Below are 16,956 nucleotides of genomic sequence, written 5' to 3' on the forward strand. Positions count from 1 at the left end.
ACTTAAGTGCTTCAGAAATACTGTCTACACCCTCCCTAAGTACTCTGGCATGTAGTTCATCAGGGCCACTAGCTTTCCTATCGTCTAGTTCAAGAATAAATTTCCTAATAATTCAATATTTCCACTACTACACCATCTTTTCTGAGTGGTCCAATCCTATCCTTATTTCTTTTATCACTGACCTTGTAATTATATAATTTTTTGGGGATCTTTACTCCCAGCTCTAGCTAGTTTTATCTCTGCCTGCCTTTTACTTTTTTTTTATAACCTTACTCAAATAATCCCTAACCTGTCTGTACCTAATCAAATCTACATCTTCCCACTTTTCTGCAACTCTCTATATGCCCTCTTCTTCTCTCTGATCTGGCTACCTATCTCATGAGTCCACCATAATGGCTTCCTGTTTCTCTGCCTTATATCTTTGTAAGGGATACACTGCATCACTATACCCTTTACTACAACCTTAAAAATATCCCACATCTCCTGTGCAGTTTTATTTCCAAAACTATCTTCCCAGTTTACCTCTCCTAATAACTGACGTAACCTACCATAATTGCCTTTCTGATAGTTTGGGACTCTAGTCTTATTCACTATATTATCCCTACTGGAATTAATGATAAATCTAATTATATGATGGTCACTGTTTGCTAAAGTCTCTCCTACCTCAACTTCCTTTAAACAATGCTCAATATTTGTTAGTACTATGTCTAAAACCTTCCTCCCCCTAGTAGGTTTATCTACCATCTGCACTAAATAGTTATCCTGAAAACTTTCCATAAACTTATTTTCACTAGCATCTCCTACCATCCTCTCCCAGTTTACTGACTTAAGATTAAAATCCCTAAGATAATTGTCTGACTAGTACACCCCTATTTATCTCATCTACCATAAGGTTGTCTACATCTGCTGACTGGTTAGGTGGTCTATAAAAGCTCCTACTCTAATAACCTTACTTTTGTTTACTCTAACATCCAGCCATAAGGACTCTACTCTGTTATCTACCTTAATACCATTAACCTGACTGGAAATGAAGGATTTTTTACATAAATAACTACTCCTCCACCTATCCTACCAATTCTCTGGTGTAAATACATAATGTATCCATCTACTTCATATTCTTTCCTATTTTCCTAAACTTTTCCTCATTTACCCATGCCTCTGTGACACATACAACATCTAAGTCCTCCTCAACTATATAACTAGATAACTCGTCCTTCTTGTTCCTAAGACTCCTGGCATTTACATAAAAACATTTAAGTCCTGCTACCTTCCTAGATGCTGTCTCCTTATTTGGAATCCTAATCTTATTCTCTCCTATTTGCACCTGGAAATCTTTCCTAATCTTTTCACTATCTCTGTTTATCCTATCTAATTTATGTCTAGCATCTTTCTTCTGGAATGCATTTGCTACCTCACCCCTACACTCCATCCCAACTCCCCTCCAGACATCCACTCAGCACATCCACACCCTTCCTACTCAGATGCACACCATCCCTAGCATACAAATCCCTTCGCCCATAGAACCTATCCCATACATCCACAAAGCTGACACCCACATCCTTACACATCCCTTTTACCCGATCATTCACACCAATGGCTCTAGACAACCATTCCTGCTAACATACACACGAGGCAAGATTCCTGACACTACACACCTCCTACCACTCTCCCTTATCTTGCCTAACATTTCCCGAAATCTTGCCACTAACTCCTCCGACCCACCTGCTCTGACATCGTTCCCACCTACGTGCAAAACTACTACACCCTCCTCTCCATCCCCCAACCCTCTTCTGCACCTCCTCACTCACTGCCTTCACACCTGCACCAGGCATACACACGTTCGTCCTCCTATCCCTGTCTTTCCCACAGAAAGTGCTATCTAAATACCTAACCTGAGAGTCACCCACCACACACACCTGAGGTGTGCTAGGCACAACCCTCCTCCTCCTCTCCTCTACCCCCTTCTTTCTCCTTTCACTCACCACAACCACTTCATTCACTCCACTCTCACTCTCCCCTCCCCTCCAACAAACCGAACCTATTTTCACACTCAACAGGTTTAGTCCTATCCTCCCTAACTGCCTCCACTTTCCTTTCCCTCGCAACCTGCCATCTCTGCCCATCCTGACTACTATCTTTCCCAGTCTGGCTCGCCTGCTCCCTCTTCCCCACTCTGCTCTTCCCGACAGAGGGCCAAGCCACCCTGTCGCCCTCAGAAGGTCCAACCTTCGGCCTAACACTGATCTCCTGCCTAATTTTTTCCACTGCCTCCCCAAGCCTCTTAACCTCCTCCTTCAATTCAAAGATGAGAACTTCGTTCGCACTTTTCCCCTCACTTAGCTTTCTGATTTCCTCTCGCAATTCTCGGTGCTCAAGAGAAAGAACTAAATTCTCGCTCTTGAGCCTACACACCATACACTCAGAAAAGTCAACAACCTTCCTGTCATCTCACACACAACAAACTCGCCCAATCCCACCTCAACACTCTCTTTCACGCACTCAATCACACTCTGATATACCTCAGTAGCTACCGCCATACTAATTTACAATATGTTAACTCACGAACAAATAAAAATACTAGGTGACAGCAGGGTGGGGGAACCGCGGTGGTGAGGGACCTAAGTGAGGTCAACTAATCCTTTTTCAAGGTCAATTTGACGATTACAAGCCTAGTCTCCTCGCTCTACCAAAATACTTTTAACTTACAAACACTGATTCTAACCACTATTTCACTCTAATCTAACACTTGCAGTACACACTTTCACTTCACTAACACTCAAAAGCACCACACACAGACACCAAGCACAAACACCACTCGCTAACTATAAAAACAACAGCCAAAAATGAGTGGAACGCCCCCATCCATACGAAGCATACTGACGTAAAGTTGCTCATTATATCCCTCATATTTTTTTTAATACTTCGCTTGTGTTTCGTCTTCGTTAGTGTTTAAGTGTTTTCGTTTTTTTTTTTTTTTTTTTTGAGAGAGAGTATTATCAATCTCCTTTATCTACTTGGTTATCAAACAATCTACCCGTGAGGCAAAAGTTCGAGTAATGTACTGTCTCTCTCTCTCTCTCTCTCTCTCTCTCTCTCTCTCTCTCTCTCTCTCTCTCTCTCTCTCTCTTGAAATAGAAAATGTAACACTAACGCCATTGTGTGCTCACGAGCAATTACGTAAATTTCCAGAAAACTTCATTAGAGGAAGGGAGGCTGTGAGACGTCTGGCAGCGATGTGCCGGGCTGCAGCCACATTTAGAGTTTCTTACCGTACACACAACAAAAATCGCAATTTATCTAATATACCTTTAGAATTAATGATAACAGTAATAATAAGTAATATGTTTTGAAAATAGAATATATTGACGTAGAAGATGTATTAATCATTTGGCATACCTGAGAATGATGACGTATTTTACGTCGACTGCGGAATCAAAACACTCCACCAGTCCACCACCACCCAGTTCTAGTTAGTCTTCATTTGACGAGCGTACGGGAAGCGGTGGCTAAGAGATACAGCCATCAAGATGCCGAGGGACAAGGCAGCCGAGCAACTCAATGAATTTAAGAAGAGCCAGACAGTGAGTAATTCTTAACACACTTATTAGAAATCGAATGCAGTATAGTGAAAAGCTGTAGAAATTACTCCCTGATTATGTTGCCTGATGCTCATTAAGGATTACTTATGCACGTATTGATGCTAGTTGTATCGGTCATCTGAAAGACAGGTGTTGGTGCAGGTGTCATGGGTGCTGGGGAAAAGTAGGTGTGGCGAGGACAGGTTTTGATCGAACAACAGCAGCAGCATGATTCAATCAATAATATAACACCACTGCTGTGTTTCCTTCAGGCATCGTTTGTAGTTTCGCGGTTATCTACCTTTGTAAAGAATCAAGGGGTTTCGTGTGATATTTACATTATTTTGAAGATAGCAACAGCAGATGCAGCTCTCCCTGCGCAGAGCCTCTCTCACTCCACCTCCCACCCTGTCACTCGCCACCGGCTCGCCTGTCTCCCAAAGATTTAAGGAATGTCACAGCATGCTTACACAGCAGGAAATTTTAGTCATTTTTTTCACCTTTGAAGTAAAAATGAATAAATAAATAGATAAAGAGAAAATGTTAAAAATACCGTAGATATGTCCCGTTCATTATATTGCACCAACATATTTGCTTCGCGTATCGTTGTTTTGTTTATCTCTCAACCAGTTAGCCTTGATGTCCATCCCCAAAGTCAGCCGCCCTGCATTCTTCACTGCAAGAAGTTATACAACGCATTACCCCAAGTAACTCATGATTCATTCATTTTTATCTGACACTGACATGTTGCTTTGAGAATTGCGAGTAGTAGTAGTAGTAATTATTATTATTGTTGTATAGTAATAATAATAATAAGAAGAAAAACACCGCCAAATTACTATTGATAATAATTAACATAGTGATAATAGACAAGACTGGAGACTAGGAAGTCTTTTGGAGTGATTCTGTCTTTCCTCTTATTTGTTGATTTTTGCATCTTTATACCACACAGAATAAGTTTAAATCTTTTTATTTTATGCCCTACCACTGCATCTGCTGAATACTCCAAATTTTAAGGGATAAAATAGTCACTTGAACAAAAACCATTGGTGTGGTTGATGATTAGTCGAACTTACATAAGCTCTGGACTTTATATAATTCTTCGGAATTCGTGCCTTGCTCTTATGTACAAAAGTAATAGGTGTATGAATTACCAGGGAACTGAGAGATCTTTTGATGTTTCGAGCAATCTTTACCACAATTTATTGATAAACAAAGAAGTAATGTAGATAAGTAGGGAAGAGATTGTGTTGCTTATGCAAAACAATAGTCTACAATGCAGTATATATATGATATTTCTAATGCTATGACGATCTGTCATCTCTTCCTTACTCACATCAATAACACTAATGCAGAAGACATCAGCAACATTAATGCACTTATGTGTAACTCGTATAATTCTCTCTCTCTCTCTCTCTCTCTCTCTCTTGGGGGCTGGGTGGCGTAGTTGGTTCAAGATGGCTCGCGTTCGGGCCTCCGGTATAGGCGGCAAGGGTTCGAATCTTTGCCAAACCTAGTTGCCTGGTAGGAGATGTAGCGTTCTCCCGTTAACCTTAGGGATGCCAAATTACCTAAGCTGTTGCGGCACTAATGGATCTCTCTCTCTCTCTCTCTCTCTCTCTCTCTCTCTCTCTCTCTCTCTCTCTCTCTCTCTCTCTCGTTGCATTCAGCTTTCTTATTTCTTTCTTACTTCTGTCAGAGGATGTGTAGATATATACGTTAGCACATTACATTAATTCCACCAGATCTGAAGAAAGGTGTCTGCACTCATAACTTGGTTAATATTTAACCTCTCTTCTGGGGCCTGCTTATGAGTAGTCCTCACACTGTATTCGTTTTTTCACTGTCTACAGGGGCGTGGGTCAGCAGTTTTTTTTTTTTTTTTTTAAGTTGCAAAATAAAGTTAGTCATACTGTGCGGCTTTGCAATTGATCAGGTAGGTACTCTTTTTAAAAACATATGTTTACACATTAGCTGCATTAATTACTTATAATAAAGGTATAAAATAACAAATTGTGAATCTATTCAAATCATGGCAGTTGTTGGTTGGTCTTGATTCCGTTTTCCCTGCGTTTGCTGGAAAATTTCATTGCGTTTATTCTGGAACATTGATGAAATGTCTAGCAACTGAGGAATTATATTATGAAGAAATGACATACTTACTTAAGTAACCAACTTGGAGAGAGGCTTAGAACCAAAGTAAGTAATAAATAAATAAATATCGTTCTCAACGTGACCGGCAGTCACGTGCAGTCCCGAAATTGGTCGTAAAAGCTTCCTGTTGCTAATGAAAAAAAATAAATAGATAAATAATAACATTGAATAAAACTGTTTAATAATATTTATCAAGATTTAGTTTTAGAACAAACGTCAAACTACCACCATCAAGACCATTATTATTAAAACTAACACATACTATCAATAATACTGACAATATCAGACTCATTCTGATGTCATTTTATTGATCAATCCTTCAATATAACACTTACACGGTCAGTAATATTGATCAGCACCCAATATTGACCAATATTATTGATCGTGTGTGGCCCTCTTTAATGTTATGGTAGTATAGTACAGCTGATTATTTCCGATATCTTATAGTAGCTGAAATAAAAGCTGAGATGATACTGGACACACGCCTCCCTGGCAGAGGGAAGGATGATTATATTCTATTTATTCACTTATGAAGGATGATTATATTCTGTTTATTCATTTTATGAAGGATGAATTTATATTTATTCACTTATTTTCATATTTATGTTTTTATCCGTGGTGTTTCACTAATTGGTGCGGTTCATTCAAGCAAGCCATTGACTGGTTCTGGAAGAATCACCAATGTGTATGTTCACTGAATACGTCATGCTCATGATGTTAAAAGAACGCCAACCTTCCTTTCTTTACATTGTAAACGTACTCGTGTACGCGCACGTAGTTCAATCATCTCATCTTCGCAGCCTCGGAAGACTCAGGAAGTTGTTGTGATATTATTTACTGTATTTTCATTTTTTATCATAATTTTTTATTTTTTAGTATAGTAATTGAAATTTATTAACGGAATTTTCCATGAGTAAACAACTTCTTTCCCCTCCTCTCCCCCCAATTATATAGATGCGCCACAAAGTGGTGCGCAGTAGACGCACCCAAGATGATTGGGCATTTAGTGACGCCACAGCACGGTGGAACGGGGCGGTTCGGTATACCCATGGTACAAAAGTTATTGTACCATGGGTATACCGCCCGATGTTGTCAATAGCGAATCTGATTTAATTCTACCAAGAGAGTATCAGTCATTATTCTATTTAATCACTTGATTTATTTATATATAGTTGATTATTCATTCATTCATTATATTATTGTTATTATTATTATTATTATTATTATTATTTTATCATCATCGCTTATTATTTTTATTAACCTTAAGTCTTTGCCCAGGGCGTGGGTGGCTAGGTCCATCTTTCTCCTCTGTTGTATTTCATTATTAATGCAACAGTAAATGTATCAATCAATCAACCATTTCATTTGTTGATCACGAATGTCCTGGCGTCCTCTCCATCAATATGTCATGGCTATTTACGTTTACCCCATATATCCTCTCCACTACACCAAAATACTTACCACACACTTGCTCATTAATGGTGAACTAGTGACGTCACCTATCATACCATCCCTCGACAACGCACCTTTCTCCGCCTATTTTACGTCAAATAGATACACAGTACGTGGCAAGGAGGGGATGGATGCATTCATTGTTGACATTTTTTAAGAGACCAACCGGGCCTGTGTTTCCAGCTCTCATAAGTTTTGGTTGAGGCAGAGATTTCCTTATGATTCCAATTTTTATCTGACACTTCCATACCTTATCCAATCTTTCAAAATCTAACACTGATCATGCATTTACCGCAGTATCGGGAAGGTTGTTCCAGTTATTCACTACTCTATTGCAAATTGTGTATTTCTTGATCCATCACACACATTGCCATCGTATACACCAGTGGTTCTCAAACTATGGGTCGCGACCCAAAGTTGGGTCGCGAGATCAATTTTGATGGGTCGCAGGGACACAGGAACATTATCATGCTTTCAGTGTTTCAGTATATTTCAGTTACTAAAGAAATTACAGACCAACCACAAATAAATTTTGTTATGTATGTTCATCTTCCTCCCAATTCCCTCCTCCTGGGCTCCAACGTAATGGTGTCTCTGACAGGAATGACTCCTGTATCAAACGCTATGTTACTCAGTGGGCCAACACAGGCTCGTGTATATAACTATTATTATTATTATTATTATTATTATTATTATTATTATTATTACTCTGGGTTAAGGAATGAAATGTTCCAAATAGGGTCGCTCATGAAAACGTTTGAGAACTACTGGTATACACCATTCATTATTTTGTAGGTGTCCCTGATATTTCCTCTTGATCTTCGGTACGTCAATGTTGGAAGATCTTCCATGTAGTCTTACTTCATATAGGAGGTTATATTACAGTTGGCACCAGCTTCGTTGCTCTTCTCTGTTCTCTCTAATCTATTCTTAATCTCTCTCTCTCTCTCTCTCTCTCTCTCTCTCTCTCTCTCTCTCTCTCTCTCTCTCTCTCTCTCTCATGATAAGGGAGGTTCAGTGAATAGTTTTAGTGTGGGATTCTTTACATCCATGCGCTACAAGATGTTTGTTGTATATATGCAGTAATGTTCACCACTTAGTATACTGGTGTACTACAGCCTGTGATAGTAAATAAGAAAACGTGACTCCAACATTTCCACCGTGATATCCGTGATCTCGTGTGTGTGTGTGTGTGTGTGTGTGTGTATTTACCTAGTTGTAGTTTTACAGGGCCTGGGCTTTATGCTCGTGTGGCCCCGTCTCCATATCTACACCTATCCAATCTTACTTTAAAAGTATGCACACTCGTTGCAGACACTACTTCTTCATTTAAACTGTTTCACGTCTCAATACATCTTTGCGGGAAACTATATTTTTTAACATCTCTCAGACATCTTCCTTTTCTCAGCTTTTTACTATGCGATCTTGTGCTTCGGATGTCATATTCTTCTCTCAGGATCAGTTTCTCATTATCCACTTGGTCCATTCCGTTGATCAATTTATGAACTTGTATCAGGTCTCCTCTCTCCTTCTTTGTTCCTTGGTTCCTTTAGTCTCTCCTCATATGTCATCCCTTCAAATTCTGGAATCATCCTTGTAGCCATTTTTTGTAGTCTCTCCAATTTCCTTATGTGTTTCTTTTTATGAGGGGTCCACACTACTCCTGCATATTCCAATTTGGGTCTTATTATAGTACTTATCAATTTCATCATTTCTTTGTCCATGTAGTGAAATGCTATTCCAATATTCCTTAGCAAATTATATGTTTCTCTAAAAATTTTATCAATATGGCTTACTGGTTGATTGTTTTCTTCCATCGTCACTCCTAAGTTCTTTTCCTTTTTAACTTTCTCCAGTTCTACTCCATCTCCCATCTTATAGATTCCCACAGGTCGTCTTTCACTCTTTCCCATTTCCATGACATGGCTTTTGTTCACATTGAATTCCATTTCCCACTTTTACTCCATTCACAGATCTTATTTAGGTCTTCTTGCAGTATTTTACAATCCTCTTTTTGCTTTATATCATCTGCAGACAGATTTATGTAGCTGTTCACTCCTTCTGGCATGTCGTTAATATAAATGAGGAAAAGTATTGGTGCCAATACTGACCCCTGTGGCACTCCGCTTTTTACTGCTCTTCATATCTTTAACTACTGTCCTTATTTCTCTCACACTAAAAATAATCTTCTATCCATCTCAATGTGCTTCCTTTTAAGCCACCCTTCTCCTCTAACTTCCATAGTAATCTTGCATGTGGCACTTTGTCAAACGCCTTTTTTAAATCCAAATAAATACAGTCAACCCATCCCTCTCTCTCTTGTACTCTATCAACTATTCTAGAATAGAAACTCAATGAATTAGTTACACACGACCGTCTTTTCTAAAACCAAATTGGCTATTTGATATCAATTTGTTGTCTTCAAGGAACTCAATCCATTGTTTCTTTATTATTCTTTCACACATCTTGCATATTACACTAGTTAGTGATACCAGTCTGTAATTTAAAGGTTCTTCCTTCCTTCTGCTCTTGTATATGGGAACCACCTCAGCTCTTTTCCATTCTACTGGTACTGTTCCATTTTCTATTGAGCATTTTATGATGTTGTATATAGGACTTGCTAGTTCTTCCCTACATTCTTTCAGTATTTTGCCTGCCTGAGACTTCATCTGGTCCCATTGCCTTCTCTTCATCCAGTTCCTTCATTAACTCTTTTATTTCAAGCTTGGTTACTTTAATCTCTTTCATATAGATTGTCTCTCCATTACCCTGTGGCCTCTCAAATTTGGATTCCTTAGTAAAAACCTCCTGGAATTTATTATTTAATAGTTCTGCCATACTTTTGGGTCTTCCACCATCCCGTTCTCTCCTTTTAACCTTTCTATTGTTTCTTTTTGCCAAATTTTTCCATTTATGAATCTATAGAACAATTTTGGTTGCTCCTTACATTTTTCGACAATGTCCTTTTCGAAGTTTTTTTCCTCTTCCTTCCTCACTTTAACATATTCATTTCTCACTGCCTTGAAGTTTTCCTTATTTGCTGGATTTCTATTTCTCCTCCACCTTTTCCATGCTCCATTTCTTTTCTCCTTTGCCCTAGCACACCTTGCATTAAACCAATCTTTCTTTCCTTCTTCTTAAGGTCTATATTTCGGGACATATTCCCTGACTCCTGTTTTGTATATTTCCAAAAATAAGTTATATTTCTCTTGCATTGTCTCTGAGTTTTCCATCTCTTCCCAGTTTACATTTTTAAAATAGTTCTTGAGATTCTCAATATCAGCCTTTCTGTAATTTAATCAGTCTCCTTTGTATGAATCGTCTCTATCTTTCTTTCCCTCTTCTATATCCATTTCTAATATTACATGTGTGTGTGTGTGTGTTTATCTAGTTGTGTTGTACAGGGCTCGAGTGGAGCTCATAGTGTCCTGTCTCCATATCTTTTTTTTTTGTTTAGCGATGCACATTATGTGCTGTAACAACTTCATCTCTCAATGCATTCCATTTTTTCACCATTCTATGTGGAAAACTGTATTTTACAATATCCTTCACACACTGCCTCATCCTGATCTGTGCATGTCCTCTTGTCCTTCCAGCTTCATCTGTCATTAGCACCAGGTCTTCCGTCTATCTTTTCAATGCCATTAACTATTTTATACATTGTTATTAGGTCCCCTCTTTCTCTTTTATCTTGTAAGGTTGTCAGTCCCATTTCCTTCAGCCTTTCTTTATGTTAGGGCTTTTATTTCTGGCACCATCTTTGTAGCTATCCTCTGGATCTATTTCTAATTTTCTTATATCCTTTATTAAGCTTCGCAACCACACCACTGCTGCATATTCCAACTGTGGACATATCATACTCGTTATAATATTTTTCATCATATCCTTGTCCAGGTAGTGAAATGCCACCCTAATGTTAGCCAATATTTTATATGTTCCAAATATTTTACTTATGTGTATTCCGGGGTTCAGCTTTTTTTTTTTCCTTGTATAATCACCCTCAGATCTTTTTCTTCTTTAGTCTTCGTTATTTGTTACTCTCCCATCAAATAGTTCCATGCTGGTCTTCTCTTACTCTTTCCTAATTCCAATACATGGTATTTCTTGGCATTGAATTCTAACTTCCACTTCTCATATTTTTTGTCTGTATCTTCCTGCAGTAGCAAACAGTCTTCTCAGGTCTTAATTATTTTTAACAATTTTGTATCATCAGCAAATAAATTGATATAGCTGGTCACTCCACACTGTACGTTGTTTACATATACCTAGAACATAATGGGGGCTAACACTAACCCCTGCCTCACTCTACTTGATACTTTACCCAGGATGAGTATGTATTCCTGATCACAGTTCTCATCTCTGTCCGTCAAGTAATTCCTTATCCAATCTAATACTCATATTATTCCTCGCAGTCCTCCTATGTTCTCCAATTTCTAAAGTACAGTAAAACCTCAGCTCACGACCATAATTCGTTCCTAAATCCTGTTCGTCACCCGATTTGTTCATCCCCTGAATCAATTTTTCCCATAAGAATGTATTGAAATACCATTAATACGTTCCAGACCCCCCAAAAAATCATACTTTTGTCCATAAAACCCATTCAAAATAGACCTTTAATGTATGCATGACATAAACGAAATAATTATAAAAAGCCTAAATTGTTTTACTTACCTAAATGCTATCAAAATGATGATAAAATAAATAAAAAAGAAAAGGTTATTTACTTGAGAGACTGGACGTTGATGGCATGATGGATTGGAGGAGAGGAGGATGGGAAGGAAGGAGGTTATTGCTTTGAGGGAGAGTCGCCTTCCATAAGGACTGCAGGCAACTTTACCTCTGGTGTTAGCTCTCTTCTTGCCCTCTTGGCTGCTGGTTCTTCTGCTTTCTCTTCTCCTTGTTGAGCACTCTTCACTAAAAAACGATCAAGAATAGTTTGCCTTTTTCTGTTCTGCAAAACTTTTCTGAATTGAGACATGACATTGTCATTCATCAAATTCACTGTTCTTATGGCCACTGTTTTGTTTGGATGGTGCTTTTCAATAAACTCTTGCACATCATTCCACTTTGCCAAGACCTCACGAATCACTTCACTGGGAACAACCTCCTCTCTTTCCTCATCATCTGAATGTGAAGAATGCTCCTCATCTAGGGTGTTCTGTTCATTCTGCAGCTCATGCAGCTCGTTGGTGTTTAAATCCTCCTTGTGGTCAGCAAGCAGCTCCTCAACATCCTCCTCGTTCACTTCTAGGCCCAATGTCTTCCCTATGGACACGATCTCTTCGACCTCAGGTGCTCCAGTCTCTTCTCCAAACCCCTCAAAGTCTCGCTCTGGGACACATTCAGGCCACAACTTCCTCCAAGATGCCTTAAGGGTCCTATAAGTGACATCATTCCACGCCTTATCAATGAGGTTAATGCAGTGGAAGATGTTGAAATAGTTCTTCAAAAATCCCTAAGGGTGAGGTCAGTGTCGTTGGTCACCTGAAAGCACCTACTGAACAGTGCCTTGGTGTAGAGCCTCTTGAAGTTGGCAATCACTTGCTGGTCCATAGGCTGTATAAGCGGGGTGGTATTGGGTGGTAGGAACTTTACTTGAATAAAGTCCATATCCTCATCCATGTTATCAACCAAACTTGGAGGATGGGCAGGAGCATTATCCATCAGAAGAAGGCACCTCACAGGGAGGCCCTTCTCCTGTAGGTAAGCCTTAACGCTGGGGGCAAATACCTCATGCAGCCACTCCTTAAAAATAATTCTGGTCACCCATGCCCTGGAGTTCGACTTCCACAATACTGGTAGCCTAGTCTTGACCACATTATTCTTCTTGAATACCCTAGGGTTTTCAGAATGATAAACAAGAAGCGGCTTCATTTTGAAGTCTCCACTTGCATTGGAGCACAGCAGAAGGGTGAGGCGATCTTTCATGGGCTTATGTCCTGGTAGCTTTGTCTCTTCCTGGGTAATGAATGTCCTTCTCGGCATTTTTTTCCAGAAGAGTCCGGTTTCATCACAATTAAAAACTTGATGTGGCACATATCCTTCCTTCTCAATGAAACTAGCAAATGTAGCCTTGTAAGCCTCGGCTGCAGCAGAATAGGAACTAACAGCTTCCCCATGACGAACAACATTATGCAGGCCAGTTCGTCTCTTAAATTTCTCAAACCAACCCCTGCTAGCCTTGAACTCTTGAGCTTCGCTGGTTCCTGGTATGGTCTTGCTGAGATCGTCATGAAGGTGCCTAGCCTTCTCGCAGATCAAGCCCTCACTCACGCTATCACCAGCAAGCTGCTTTTCATTACGCCATACTAAAAGCAGCTTTTCCACCTCCTCAATCACTTGTGTCCGTTGCTTGGAGAGACAGGTAACCCCCTTAGACACATTGGCTGCTTTGATGGCTTTCTTATTCTTTAATATTGTCGAGATAGTCGACTTAGCCATCTTGTACTGAACGGAGAGATCAGAGACTCGAACACCACGCTCATGCTTTTCAATAATTTCTTTCTTCTCATCGATGATCATTTTCTCTAAAACTTTCTTGGGTGGCATCTTGAATCACTTAGAAGGTCAATACACAAAGAAAAAATGAAAAAAAAGCACTGTGAACAGTTAGCAATGACAAACAAACTGCCGCACATCAGTTCGTAGTGAGCGCTCAACTGCAACTGAGAGTGAAGGACAGCATCAGCATGGGTGAGCGGTTGCCGCCTGCCGGCGAGCCGTTTAATCACGTTCGTCCCCCAAAATATCGTTCGTCCCCTAGGTCGATATATTGACAAATTTTTTGGTCGTCTCCCGAATTGTTCGTCCTTCGAGACGTTCGTCAAGCGATGTTTTACTGTAGTCTGTTATGAGGGACCCTATTAAAAGGCTTTTTTATGTCCAGGTACACAGTATCCACCCATCCATCTCTGCTCTCCAGTCCTTCCACTACTTTTGAGTAGAAACTTGATAAATTTGACACACATGACCTTCCTGTCCTGAACCCAAATTGTCTGTTTGATAGAACTTGTTTTTCTTCCAAATATTTAACCCATCTTCCTTTGATAACAATTTCACATATTTTGCCCATAACAATTATAAGTAACACCGCTCTGTAATTTAATGGCTTAGTTGACTTTCCTTCTTTGAATATTGGGATTATGTTAGCTCTCTTCCATTGCAGTGGTACTCTCCCTTCTTCTAATGATTATGTAACCATTTCCCAAACTGGTTCTAAGAACTGATCTTTACATTCCTGTAGTGCCCAGCCCGACACACCATCTGGTCCCATCGCTTTTCTGACATCCAAATTTCCTAGTAGTCTTCTTCTCTGTGCACTATGATTTCTTGCAAGCGTTGACAGTGCAGTGTCCTATTTGGTTCTGTAAAATCTTTTTCTTCAGTGAACACAGTTTTGAAGCTCCCATTCATTGTTTCACTCATTTCCTCTGCTGTTTGGTGTGTCTTCCCTCCTTTAACTATTCTACAGTACCCTCCCGAGTTTAGCGCTTGCTTTCTTCTTAAGATATAGCGCCAAACTCGAGGATCGCTAAACTCGGGGTATTGAAAACAATGTAAAAACGCTTATTCATTCTGGCCCGGGACGAAGCTGATTTTTTTTCCTCCCCACTTTACTCCCTTATTTCAAAATACCGATAAATTGGTGGGTGTATTCAGTTTCAGTGAAGAATGCTCTTGTTAAGACGAAAAAAACTGGGATACACACTTTATTGAAAAGAACAAAAAGAGAAAAGAAATGATAAGAACTCTAACAGCACATAATCGCACTCTGGGGCATGGTCTGCTAGCGCAAAGCCTTCAAATTTGTTTCATCGGCGTTGAATATTTGACGGAGATCGTAACCGCCGTCCTCAGTCATCTGTTTCAAGACACCAATGAAACTTTCCACCTCTTCTGTAGATGCGTCTGCTGCTTCACCCAGACATTGTGCCCTCTTGAGCAGTGTCTTTTTAACCTTGAGAACCAGCCATTACTAGCAGAGAAAGGTGGAGGATTGTCAATGTTTAATTTACGTGCCACTGCAGCATATATTTCTCTTGCCTTCTGTCTTACCTTACCAGAAGGTATGCACACATTTCGGTCATTTTTGTCAACAATATATTTCTTCAAATAGTGTTCTGTTGTTACCATCAACTTGCTTGTAGGATGCGTGATGTGAGCAACTTGAATCACAGAGCTCCCTCGAGCGTCTTTCAGGAGACGTTTTATTTCCTCACGTTTCGCTCTTATTCCTCTAACAGTAGACTCACTAATGTTGAACAAGTTTCCAACGGCAACAGGTCCCATTCCAGCATCAAGCTTATCCAACACTTCGCCTTTTTCCTTCATGTTTAACAGTCTTTTCTTCTTACCCTGCCTCTCTGGCCTGCTTCCTATTGCCGAAGTAGGTTTCTTCGAGCCACATGCTGCAGTGCCTCCTTTATTTCCTGACATCACAATTAATTAGCTTGCATATAAGAACTATCAAAATGCTGGTGGAAGAAGGCTAAGGACGCGTGCACATGTGGTCAGCTCAGTCAGCCAACTGCAGGAGTCTTGGGGCAGCATACGTGACGCTGCCTGGAAGTAAACGCGATCGATACTTGTCAAAGCAGCGCCAAACTCGGGATGGTAAGAATTTAGGACTAAGCACCAAACTCAAGGATCGCGAAACTCGGATAGCGCTAAACTCGGGAGGGTACTGTAGTATTCGTACCCTTTCTTCATATGACCGTTCACTTAAACTTAGGGGAAGCTATGTAGCTGCCCTCTGTATTCTCTCCAGTTTCCTTATGTGTTTCCTTTTGTTTGGTGACCATACTGTTGCTGCATATTCTAATTTTGGGTGTATTAGAGTCATTCACAGTTTTTGTTATCATATCTTCATCTATGTAAGTGAATGGTACCTTTATATTTCTCAAAAGTTCTTAACCATTTTCTGTAATTCTATTTATGTGGTGACTAAGTTATCCACAATGGTTACTCCCAAGACTTCAGACTTCTTGATTTCTTCATTCCTCTTCGGCCCTCTTTTGCTCATTTCAAATTCTAATATGCTGCACTTTTTTGTATTAAATTCCATTTCCCATGTGAGTGACCATTCTTGTTGTACCACCTCACAATCTTCTTCTCTATTCGTCCTCCTTATTAATTTAACATAATCTGCAAACAGACTGATGTAACTGTGTATACTTTCTGGTATATCAGTCACATATATGTACCGCAAACATTGTTGGTGTTAATACTGACCCCAGCGAAACTCCACTTACGACTTTTCCAGACTAATTTTTTATCTCTTAAAATTGTTCTCATTTCTGTCTTTTAGAAAGTCAGCCATCCATTTCAGAAATCCCCTCTTTAGTCCTCCATTTTGTTCAAGTTTCCACAGTAACCTTTTGTGTGGGACTTAGTCAAATCCCTTTCTTGCACTATTTCAGCCACTCTTCAGCAGAAGCTTATTAAATTTGTGACACATGATCTTCCTCTTCTGAATCCCCTTTTAGCTTCTACACATCTGCCATTGTACCAAGCTCGTATATTTTTCTTTATTCTGTAGATAAGTACGTATTTCATCACTTCTTTGTTATATTTTTTAGGAATATTTCATATTTCCCCTGTACTGTGCTTCTGTTCATAATATTCCTCCAATGTATTTAAAAAATTTTCTTAACCTTTCAAAATTTGCTTCTGCATAATTTAATATCTTTTTTGTATTCCTCTCTGTATCTTCTGTCTTCTTCCTGCATTTCCAACACTAGTGTTACATGGTCACTTCTTCCCGTTGGACTAA

General features: G+C 39.5%; 1 protein-coding gene across 1 annotated transcript in view; it reads left to right on the forward strand.

The window, feature by feature from the left end:
* Positions 1-3,294: 3,294 nt before the first annotated feature.
* The window catches only part of LOC123505620 (catalase-like), a 58,340-nt gene continuing 44,678 nt past the window's right edge, over positions 3,295-16,956 (forward strand). The window contains exon 1 of the mRNA XM_045257155.1: positions 3,295-3,581. Coding sequence (XP_045113090.1) covers positions 3,528-3,581 — 54 coding nt within the window. The 5' untranslated portion in view covers positions 3,295-3,527. The remainder of the gene's footprint in view (positions 3,582-16,956) is intronic.

Source organism: Portunus trituberculatus, chromosome 18 (genome assembly GCF_017591435.1).
Source record: "Portunus trituberculatus isolate SZX2019 chromosome 18, ASM1759143v1, whole genome shotgun sequence".
Taxonomy (NCBI): Eukaryota; Metazoa; Arthropoda; class Malacostraca; order Decapoda; family Portunidae; genus Portunus; species Portunus trituberculatus.